This window comes from Trypanosoma cruzi, genomic scaffold (assembly GCF_000209065.1).
Source record: "Trypanosoma cruzi strain CL Brener 1047053517033 genomic scaffold, whole genome shotgun sequence".
Lineage (NCBI taxonomy): Eukaryota > Euglenozoa > Kinetoplastea > Trypanosomatida > Trypanosomatidae > Trypanosoma > Trypanosoma cruzi.
In genome coordinates, this window is record NW_001849505.1 from 195,590 (window position 1) to 206,686 (window position 11,097).

Below are 11,097 nucleotides of genomic sequence, written 5' to 3' on the forward strand. Positions count from 1 at the left end.
GCAGAGGGGCTGCCGCACGCCGCTCATGAATGCTAGCGACGGCAGCCCCATCCAATCCGCCACCTCCCACCAATCCTCGCAGGCAGCGCACCGCACCGCCGACGCTCCATCCGATCTTTTAAATTGCTTGACGCAGTCGACGAGAAGGGAAAAGGAGCTTATCCCCCAACGACGCTCGACTGTGGTACGACGAATCGCCGAAATCCCCGCTTTGGGCCAGCTATATGAGGAGAGCGAAGGAGGTCGCTCGAGAGATGTGGGTGCCGCCAACGTGGGAGCGGGGAATGTCTCTAGCGGGGCATGTCAGCTTGCGTGGATAACGGCGAGTCGTTGGTCCGAGGTTGCGGCCCTGACTCCCAACAATTTCACAATGGAGCCGGACGGGACCATAATTTTGGATCGGTCCGTGGCGCGAAAGACGGCGAGGGCGGATCCCCACCGCGCCTCGCGGTTCGTCAGGATACGAGGGCAGGACGCGTTTGTCATTATAAAGTTATGCTGGACACTTCAACACAACGAAGAGCTCACGAATCTTGCGACCGCCCAAGTCGAACGAGCTCTGGCTCCTTGGAATGCCACGGCGCATTCCATAAAACGGGGTGCGTTGCGGCGCGCTGCTCCAATCGTAAGGAAATACAATTCTGACCCAGACGTGATCTCGCTGTTGGTGAGGCGCGTCGATTTTTTTGAACCTCCCCAGAACTCAGTCCGATATTTGAGGAGTTACACCACAATGCCGACCCAGGTGTCGTCGCTGGCCGCATTGGTCTGAAGAAAGGAACTGCGGAGGGGCAGGAACTCTGGTTGAAAGCAGAGGAGCCGTTTTCCCATTATTTTTACCACCCTGCTACAATAACGAGACGCGCGACAAGGACGCGTCTGGCCACTCCACAAGTTGAACTAACCATCCCGCTGCAGCAGGTCAACATGCCCGTATTGAATACCAAAGTGGATCCAGAACCGGTTGGACCCGGCCATCTTGGAGAGACGAATGCAAGTTTGCGAACTCGTCGGGCGGTCCCCTTTCCCTCAATCCTCCTCCGGTAAGGCGCGCAAAAGCTTACGGAGGATTCCAGCGATGACGCGCGATTATTGAAGGAAGCGGGAGTAATCGAGGACGCTTTTTCTGCAAGAACAGTCGGATAGATAATGCCCTTTTTGGTGGTGGTGGAGAAAACCACCGGTTTGCGACGAACATGGATCGCGTGGCCACGCGACAAGAACAGAGACGTTCCTTCTGAGGTTCATGCTCCTCGTTTGCACATTTCCCATTATTTGCCACCTGTGATGGCTGAGGCCGCCTCCTGCCTGGATTTAAAGGCATCCCCTTTTCATTTCTCTTTACCGCGGGAGACTCGGTATCTCTTTCGATGCCGCTTGGAGGACGGCACGCTGGTGGAGCTGACACGGCTCCCAATGGGATACAAGGCCAGCCCAGAAATTCTCCAGATAATTACCTTGGCAATTGCGGGGTGACGACGGTGGTTCACCCCCTCTGGGCTACACCTCCATTGGTGCGTGTCGACGTTTGGACCGATAATATGCGCAGTGCAGGGTCGAGAAACGGTGCGACATTGTGGGAAACCCAAGTGCTTCGTAATGCGGACGGCCGTCACGCCACGATAGGGGAGGACAGCGAATCGGGCGCTGCGCAGTACACCTTCCTGTGGGTGCAGTTTGATCACACACACCGTGCGGTATCCCTGAGTGAGAAGTTTGTCCGGTCTGTATGCGCCATGTCAGCGCTGAAATCCTTAACCATCGCGGAAATGGAAGTTATGGCGTCACGCTTTTTGCCCGCGGCAGCCATTTTGTGCACGCGTTTATGTGCATATTACTTTTTCATCAAGGCAGTGCGACAACGGTTATCCGCACTTAACCGGGTGATTGTGCTGAAGACATCCCCGGCGAACCTTCCGCCGTCAGCGGCTGGTTCGGGCGAGAGACTACGACACATCATCGAGAACAATCGTAAGCGAATCATCAAGCCCACTGAAAAGGCATCGGCCGCCGTCACGGATGCGTCGCTCAATGAATGGGGAGCCGTTATCATTCCAGACTCCGGCGACGTTAAAATTTCCGGAGGAGAGTGGAAGAGGAAGCCTTTTCTTATCATGCAGGCCGAGGTGCGTGCGGTACGCCTGGCCTTAACGGCCTTTTCCGCCATCTTGCCATCCACCATGGACGTTTGGGTGGACAACACTTTGCCGCGAGGAGCGACGAATAAAGGCAGCTCGAAATCACACGTAATGATGTGGGAGCCACGACGGATTTATGATTTTTTGGAGTCTTGCGGAATAAAGGCATCCTTTGCCTACGTGCGGTTTGCAGAAAACCCCGCAGACGGCATATCACGCGGTCGTGTTTTACGCTTCAGGACTTGGCGAAGGGGCGGAACTTGCGAAGGGGAGCGGCGGGGTCTTGTGGTTGGAGGACCCAAAAGTCCGCCACTTCGTAAGTAATTATATTTCAGATCCCAACTGAGGACAAAGCACCATGCTAGTGGTCCACGGAATTATATATATTGAATGAAAAGAAAACATTGAAGCAATTAAATAACGAACCTTTTTTCCTAACTTGTTTGGTTTCCATAGATTATTTCAGGATCCGGCCAGCAGCCCAGGCGAACATTTTTTTGTGCTTCGGCCTTATTTGGAGGCTGTGTCTGTTTTTTGTTGTTCTCTGTGCGTGCGCTGCGGTAATTTGTGGTGCTGCTCCTCTTTCTCTTGTGGCTGCAGCGTCTCTTTCTCCCTCTGTTCCTCTTTCCTTCTGCTTCTTTTTCTGCAGACAAGGCCTGTGCTACCACCACCACTACCACGACTAATACCACTGCTGCCGCCCGCACCTCAGGAACAGACAAATTGTCTCCAAGCCATGCGCCAGCCACGCCACACCGCGCTGCTTCCGCTGCCGTGGCTCATGATGGTGGTGTGTTGCGCCGGTGTTTGCGTTGCCGCCGATCGTGCAGTGAAGCACCGCTGTGGGTTTTACGCGATGATGAAGAAATACGGCCGGCTGCCGACTGCGGTGGTGCGTGAGGTGCCGCGCCGGGGACAGGGCGCCATGCAAGCGTACACCGCTGCCAGCGAGGATGGGGACGATGGCTGGGCTCCGATCCGCATCAAGGTGTCCGCGGAGGACATGTTCGACCCGTTGAGGCACTGCACTGCGGCGGGGGATCTGCGCATTGACCACTTTGGCCGCGCAATAACATGCGAGGCGGACGACGTGTTGACGGAGGAGAGGAGGAGCATTGTTTTGAGGCAAATTCTCCCCGCCGCCATTCAACTGCACGCGGAGCGTCTCTCCGTGAGGCCCGTGACGCGCCCCGTCCTCATTCCTCGAACCGGTCTGGGTATGTGCAATAACTTCACCATCCCACACAAGCACCGCACGGTGGGTGTGGCTGGCGCCGACATGATTATCTACGCGAACGGTTTTCCGACTTCTGATCCAGCCGCGTGGGCGGCTTCGTGCGTTTGGCTGGATGATGGTCGTCCATTTGCCGCTGCCGTGAACTTTGACCCGAGGCAAGTAGCGGTGACAAATGAATACGTGCGAGTGGCGGTCCACGAGTTTGGGGCATGCTCTTGGGTTCGTACAACCGCAGTTTTTGCTGTTAAATATGATTTCCGAGGTCCCGAACGTGCGCGGGAGTTCCAAGGTGTCGGTGATTTCAACGCCAAAGACGAAGGCGATGGCGCGTCAGTACCACAACTGCCCCACGCTTGAGGGCATTGAGCTGGAGGACGAGGGCGGTTGTGACACTGTACTGTCGCATTGGAGGAAGCGCAACATGAAGGACGAGATGATGACTAGTGATATGGAGGTTGGGCAGTACTCGGCACTGACGCTTGCAGCATTCGAGGACATGGGTGTTTATTTGGCAAACTACAGCGCGGCGGAGTTGTTGTGGTGGGGCAACAACTCTGGCTGTGGGCTGCTAGAAAAGAAGTGCTTGACCGACGGCATCACCGAATGCCCTGATCTGTTCTGCAACCAGTTTGACGACGATGAAAGGTTGCTCTGCACGTACGACCGTTTGTCTCTGGGGCTCTGTGACCTGAAGAGGCACGAGGAAGCCTTGCCACAGGAGTATCAGTACTTCGCTGATCCCCGAGTTGGCGGTGATGGCCTCTACATGAGCAGATGCCCGTATGTCAAGGAGTATTCTAATGGTGGGTGCACCAACGGCGATCCTTCAGCAATGCTTGGCAGTGTCGTTGGCCCGAACTCGCGGTGCGTGAAGGGGCGGGATCTTCAATTCGAGGACAAATATATTGGCGATGTGTGTGTGGACACTCGATGCGGCGACGGCACACTGAGCGTGCGATTTCTTCGTGACGATGCGTGGCACGAGTGCCAGGCGGGTGAGACCGTCACGCCGCCATCGGGTCCGTGGCGTGGGAGCATTGTGTGCCCCCAATACGCCGATTTGTGCACCGCCTTCCCAAACATCAGCAGCCACCCAATACCGGTCGTTGACCCGCCTCTAGCGGACGACCCGACATCCGCGGAGGGTGCGGAGGGAGACGAGGGTGAGGTTCCGAGGAAGCGGCCGCCCCCTTCTTCCCGGCCTCCTCGCCACTCGGGAAAGGGTCGCGCTCTGATCCGCAAAACGCTCGCGTCGCGTGTGCTCGCCCCCGCTTGGGGCCCTTTGGTTCGGTAGCGCTGGCGGAAATGAGGTGGGCCCGCGGTTTCCTTCGCCACCCTCGTGCTGCATTCTTTCCTTTAGCTTGGGGGTTCCGCGGAATCCAGGCTAGAAAAAAAAAAAAAGGAACAGAAAAAACAAAGCGAACTCGCCAGAAATGTTTGCTCCGCCGGCTTGGCGCCGCGTTTTCCGAACCTTACCCCGATTGCCCGCCCCTCCTTTTTTTCTTTTCCATTTTTTTTTTTTTTTTTTTTTCACTGCAATGCGGTTTCCCGCGTTTAGCATTGTCATTTATTAACTATTACTGTCGCCTTTCAGTTTATTCTCTCAATCGTCGACCCTGTCGCGCTGGTACGCGCAGAGCATCTTCTCCGAAGCCGCGGCGCGCTCCTCGTTTCTCCGTTTCTCTTGCCTTTTAAACTCCGGCAGCCGGTCAGAGAGGTACTGGAGTTTCGCTGCCTCCAGGGCTTGCTCTAGCGTTTCCATCCCTCGGCCGGATGCCGCGGAGACGCTCGCAACAGGGAGGCTCTCATAGAACCCATGGGTAAACAACGAAAGGGATTGGACGAGACTCCCGGCGTAGTTGCCGTTGTCGCTGTTGCTGTTGACCGCGTCGGCGAGTGCATCAGGGTCTTTCATCCAAAGGGCTACTGCGTCGGACGAAACCACATCGGTTTTATTGAAGGCAAGAAGCAGTGGAATTTGCTGCTTCAACATGATGCTGCTCGAGTACAACATGGTGCTCATGAACGTTTGTGGACTTGCGCAGCGTGTCGTGTCCGCAACGAAAAGCAGTACGGTTGGCCAAGTCGCTGCGAAGGTCTCCGCAATGATCTGCCCAGACGCGGACCACGTGAAGACTTCAATCTGGCCGGGTGTATCAACTACGATCCATTCTAAATTCTCCTTTTTTTCAAGGATGCTGATTGCTTGATGGAACTTGGTGGCAAAAAGGTTCAACGCAGTCATGATGGCCCCGTTGGGTCCCAAACGGTACTGCTTCATGACTTCCTTGTAGTTTACAGTATCGCGAATGTCAATATTCACGTTGTATGGAACATCCGCAACAGCCGGATCCAAGTTCATAAAATAGGCTCGCTTGTTTTGCTCCATCGCGTAGTGTTGCATTCGATGAACCAGCGTCGTCTTACCAGTTCCCGCCATCCCCACCACGAGGACCACCAACGGCCGGTGGTCTTGTTGCATGCAGAATGTGGAAGAAGAGCGTCCTTCATCCCACACGCACGCAAACGCAAAAATAAACAAACAAAAAGAGGTGAACAACCCAACTAAACAACCAGTCAAGAAGACAAGTGGCATTGAAAGCGCAGAGATCAAGGGAAGAGAGAGTTCAGAAAATGTTTACTTTCCACCTTTTTTTTTTTTTTTAATGCTTCCGGAGAAATCCCCATATCTTCCTCCTTTATCGAAACCCATAGAGAGGGTTAGGGATAAATAAAGGACAAATGTCTTGCCAAAAGGGATTCTCCCTCCTCCTCCTCCTCCTCTTCCGTTACCGCATTCCTCTTCTCGTTTCTCATGGAGTCAATAACCACACATCCATTCACATCTTGACGGCAACTGATGTTCCTCGTCAGTGTTGTTGCTAATAGCGAATAAACTCAATCGAGTGCAAAGGCTAAAAGAGATTTAACCCGATCAAACTCCATACGTAGTGTGGCCTCATCCGGGCGTGACTCCAAAAGACTTTGCCATGCACTCTGTACATTTCCCAAGAAACGTATCAAATCATGCCGCATTGTTAACTGAGTTCCCGCAATGCGCTGAGATATAGCGGAGGCAAGGGAAAGACAAAGCGCTAGAACCCTTGTGTTGTTATTCTTCCCATTGCAAAAAGGATACTTATGCGCGCCAAGCCGGCAAGAGAGAAAAAACAATCGCTGATGATGCAACGGAGTCAAAAACATCGCCTTCAAGGAGCGTGGAGGATCTGCATATACAGCTTGCAGCATGCTCAAAGCACCCTGCAAGAATTCTGAATTCAATTCCTCTCTAAAAAAAACACTTTCACATAATTTCCGATGGCGTTCCTCCCTCATTATGCCTTCGATGATGTGTGCAAAATAAGAAGTGGCATCCGCACAACATCGGGGGTGTCGCAGCCACCATTCAGCATACCCTGAGGCTGCAAGCTCAAGCGGCCACGCCCTAAACATATCAAACCAACGTTTGTTTTCAGCCGTTTCCATTTCTTGGTGGTTTCTGGCGCTGGACGCAACATAATCACCAGCAAAAGTATACGAGAGGGTGGAATGAAGTTCCTTCAAGAAACTGGATGAATTTTCAAGGTCCCACTGGGTCGACGGGAGGATCTCATTTTCAACTGAAGCCTGCTGCAGGTACCTTCCAACCATATCTTCATTAACCTCAAAACACGAGACACGGCGACCCAAGCCCCGCTCCGCGGTAACATCGTCCACGGCAGTAGCACCATCAACGGTGGTACCGCAAACGTCATCATAGGGCAAAAACCGCGCACTCACCTGAACAGGTGCGTTCATTCTGCGTCTACGCCTCGTCGTCGGCATCATCTGCTTCGCACCTACCGAGGCCGCTGTGAAACCCCCTTTTCCTCTATTAGCGCCGGTGTGTGTAACAAATGAGGCCTCCGTCAGATCATCAGGCCCATTTTTCATGAGACTAATCTCACTAGATAGCTTCATGTGTGCTAAAGAGAAAACGAACTCAATATACACTCAACCAACTCCAATTGAAGGCTACTTAACCACGCCCCTCGCCCCACCCTCCACTCCACCCACACGCTCTTCTCCCCTTCTATGCGGGTGGGCGTCCTTTTCTAGCAGTTACAATTGGCCAAGAAAACAATTAAGTAGTGTTGGAAAGAAGCTAATTGCAGCAAAAAACAATTCCCACGTACGCCTTCCCTGCCGTAGCGGTAGCAGTGGACGCACGAGTAGGGAAGAAGAACTCAAATTTCACAAACAACTGACTGCATGCTCGACAGCACACAAAAATTAAAAAGCCGCCGTACAAAAAGTAAACCCACACACACGCACAGGTCGGTACAGTCACCAACCCTGTGGAAATAAGGCCTTGAAGCGACGGACATAAAACTTCTGTCGGGGACCGCCAACATCGGATCCATATTGTCCACGCGCTCTCCAAATGTCACGGCTGTGCGTCAACGGCATCTGTCCAATCTTCCCGTGATAGTCCGGATGCACATGGTACATCGATGACTTGAATTCAGTCACCTCTGGCGTTTTTATTTCCGCATTTCCCACGGCATTACACCGCTCCATCTCCCTAATGCGCTGACGATCCCGTTCAAGGGAATGATGCATCATTTCCCTCGAAACCTCATCTCGGGAATGGAACCAGTACATGTTCTCGGCGTAGGTCTGAATAGCGGCGGCCCGTTCCCACCCCAAAAGAAGCTTGTAATCCACCTCCTTCGTCGTTAGTGAATCATTGAGAGGATGCCGAAAGGCACCTCGAACTTCCTCCGTCACTATTTCTCGCCGAGAACGTAATGGAAACCGATTTGCCCCTTTAAGAAGGGCACGGTAGAGGCGCAGCTTCTCTTGTCGCTTGTATACATTCATAGACATTTCCACGGCACAGAATACGCACTTATACCTTGTACGCGCACATATATATATATATATATGTTTTCTTTGGAAAAAGAGGAAGGCCCAACAGCACGCCGCAGCCCTCCACGCCAAGACAGATCACGCAGCAGGAGAACCACCCCACCTAGAAAAAGTAAAAAAAAAAAAAAAAAAAGAAACATGCCCCACCTCAAAACCCCCAACAAAAGGAAAGAGAGAGAGAGAGGACAATACACGCACACAACACACCCACATACGTATATATGCGCACATTAGAGTGGCCAACCAACCCACACCAAAAGAAAAGGTGACGCCCCACCTCTTCATATAAAACACGTCACCGCAAAAGATGATCATCGGCCACATGCAGAAAAATACCGCAAAAAAATAAAAATAAAAATAGTTTTCCGTGCCTGGATGAGGCCGTTTTACATATTCCCAGAAACGGGACACCACAATGAGAGGTGGCAGTTTGGCTCACCGCACCACCCGACATCCCCCACACTTCAGAAAAGATTGATCCAACACCCAAACACAAGTAAAAAAACAAACAAAACACATAAATCATATTTTGTCCTAACCGAACTCGTAGTGAACAGAGGAAGCGGCAGTCTTTTTTAGGACTTCACATCCGCCGGACAACTCCGCATTAAGAGCGGCAGCGACAGAAAAAGCAGTAAAAAAAAAAAAAAAAAACCGCGCCCACCAATTCTAATTGCGGTACCATCGGAAAAAAGTTCAAGTCATCAATAACTAAATACATGGCGGCTAATTAATGCACTTTATCATCTGCTCGGCCTCATCGTGACGCACATTCTTCCCTCAATTTACGGAGTAAAATAATGAAATAAAAAAAAAAACTCTCCCCATTCTAGTGGCACAGTTTTAACGACTTATTGTGAACATTCACAATGACACGTTTCTCCTCCACCTTCCTTCCTTCCTTTTCCTCCCACAGCAGGCTTGCCGCCAGCGTAAATAGGGAAAAAGATGAGATGCTGGCGAGAAAAAGGGCGCGCCGCCTACACGCACGCAGTCCTACACCGAGAGGAGGGAAAAATAAAAATAACAAAAACAAAAACAAAGAGTGGTGGAAACAAATCATGCCTTTTGATCCGCTCTTTCCGCACGGTGCTTCCTTGCTCCCAGCAGCCACTGCATTACCCCACACATCTCGTCTTTTTCAAAATCAAAAATGGTGGGCGCACATGCAGGAACTGCAAGAGACACGTGTACATATACACACAATGCGGCAGAGAGGCGTAAACAATAAAACAAAACAAACCAAAGACGAAAAACAAAAAAAAAACCTAAAACACATCCCCGTCATCGTACACAGTGGTTTCTTGATTCTTTATCACCCTAGGGACCTCAACGTTTTCGTATCCAGAGGGAGCAGTCATGGGCACCCCATCACCCAACGTTGAATAGCGCATCATCTGGCTGTCATCGTTGTAGATTCCACCATCCCCGTCAATTGGATGAAGAGGCTCACTGTTCACCTCCCGCAAGACCATGTGCACCACCCACTTCGATTCATCGTCAGCACCGCGGCAACGGCAGAAACAGGCAGTGATTATCGCGACAGCAACAATAACCGGCACCAATATTGCAATCAAGATAACGTACCAACGCTTATGCACCCACGGAATCTCCACAGTCGGTGGAAGCGTCGTAGTGCTGACGACGTACCCCTCTTGAGTCTCACAGACAACGCCAAACGTTTTTTCGGGCGTTTCTTTATCGTACTTGGGCACACCTTGCCCGTCATACCACGTCGCCTTCTCATCGCTTTGGTTCGTATCCATACGAAACATTAAGAACAACTGGCCGTGCTTAGGCAACTCAGGGCCCCAATAAGCATCGTACCCGTTCATTGGCCCTGCGTCAATAAGCGTATACACTGTACCCCTGAAAAACGAAACACCGTGACCATCGGATGAGGAGTCGATAAACGCACCCTCATTCCACTTGTAAATACATTTTAACGATGCCGACTTATTACCACGTAGGCACCTTTGTTCGGGCGGCGTCGAATTCGCTGTGTACTCGGCAGTCCCGCCAAGGTACGAACGGAATGTTTCATCTTTATTGGATGCAAGCTCTCTCAACTCAGCCGCGATAGAAATATGTGCAGCAGGTGTTTGATCCGCAGCAAGAAGGCCTCCACCATTAAAACAAGAAACCTGGGAGTTAGTGTAATCAACGCGGCCACCAAAATTGCTGCTAAATATGGAATTGGCGTGGTGGAAATACTTCGTGATTCCAATGGTCACGTGTTTCTCCTCCTCCCCTGCAGCAGTAAAGGAGGGATGGCTGCCCAGGTACTGCAGCAGGAGGAACAGCACCATCCACCGGACTGCGTTCCTTGTCGCAGAGCGCATTCGAATGCCCATTGCTTCGAATTCCACGATATTACTCGTCGTGCGGGAGAGCGTGTGGGTCCACTATTTTCGCGTGGTAGAGACAAAATGAAGGGAGAGGCACAACAACGGTGTGAAAAGAGAGCTCTAGGGGCGCAGGAACGCCCAGTCGAATGATCACAATTCTTGAGAGGGTCGGGCAAAATGACACGCGAGAAACAATCCCTGCGGCCTTGTAAGGGGGGAAGGACCCCGGCCTGCAAAGATTCACATACGCATACGAGGAGTAATTACTGTGCACGCAAAAAGGAACGCAACATCTCAGCGTCCCCAACGCAAAATAAAAAAGGGATCCTCGTGAGTCCAACACACGGACCCACACTGGCCAGCACCTTCCGCACCGCTCCCCCATCCGTAACGGTGCATGGGCAAAAGAGAACAGGCGCAGCGCGACCCCGTACAGGGAACAACCTGAGCAAAAGCAAAGGGT

The 11,097-nt window shown here is 52.0% G+C and overlaps 4 protein-coding genes and 1 pseudogene across 4 annotated transcripts, besides 12 other annotated features; 1 reads left to right on the forward strand and 4 right to left on the reverse strand.

Annotated features, from left to right (window-relative positions):
• Positions 1 to 788: a sequence feature (heterozygous, Esmeraldo-like haplotype).
• Positions 1 to 2,661: a mobile genetic element.
• Positions 789 to 2,187: a sequence feature (areas not merged during assembly with more than two copies in the genome that could not be assigned to a particular haplotype).
• Positions 2,188 to 3,340: a sequence feature (haploid, Esmeraldo-like haplotype).
• Positions 2,411 to 2,623: a mobile genetic element.
• Positions 2,873 to 4,669, forward strand: Tc00.1047053504011.30 (annotated as a pseudogene).
• Positions 3,341 to 4,217: a sequence feature (areas not merged during assembly with more than two copies in the genome that could not be assigned to a particular haplotype).
• Positions 4,218 to 11,097: a sequence feature (heterozygous, Esmeraldo-like haplotype).
• Positions 4,871 to 4,906: a microsatellite.
• Positions 4,979 to 5,857, reverse strand: Tc00.1047053504011.40 (XPA-interacting protein, putative; the record flags this gene model as incomplete). Its single annotated transcript, XM_801538.1, has 1 exon — positions 4,979 to 5,857. One exon carries the CDS (start codon positions 5,855 to 5,857, stop codon positions 4,979 to 4,981), a length of 879 nt encoding a protein of 292 aa, XP_806631.1.
• Positions 6,141 to 6,163: a microsatellite.
• Tc00.1047053504011.60 (hypothetical protein, conserved) lies at positions 6,274 to 7,335 on the reverse strand (the record flags this gene model as incomplete). The annotated part of the gene is made up of 1 exon (XM_801539.1): positions 6,274 to 7,335. One exon carries the CDS (start codon positions 7,333 to 7,335, stop codon positions 6,274 to 6,276), a length of 1,062 nt encoding a protein of 353 aa, XP_806632.1.
• Tc00.1047053504011.70 (hypothetical protein, conserved) lies at positions 7,702 to 8,244 on the reverse strand (the record flags this gene model as incomplete). Its single annotated transcript, XM_801540.1, has 1 exon — positions 7,702 to 8,244. The coding sequence occupies one exon, from the start codon at positions 8,242 to 8,244 to the stop codon at positions 7,702 to 7,704; it is 543 nt and encodes a 180-aa protein (XP_806633.1).
• Positions 8,394 to 8,423: a microsatellite.
• Positions 8,626 to 8,646: a sequence feature (AT_rich).
• Positions 9,509 to 9,562: a sequence feature (A-rich).
• On the reverse strand, positions 9,555 to 10,640 carry Tc00.1047053504011.80 (hypothetical protein, conserved; the record flags this gene model as incomplete). Its single annotated transcript, XM_801541.1, has 1 exon — positions 9,555 to 10,640. One exon carries the CDS (start codon positions 10,638 to 10,640, stop codon positions 9,555 to 9,557), a length of 1,086 nt encoding a protein of 361 aa, XP_806634.1.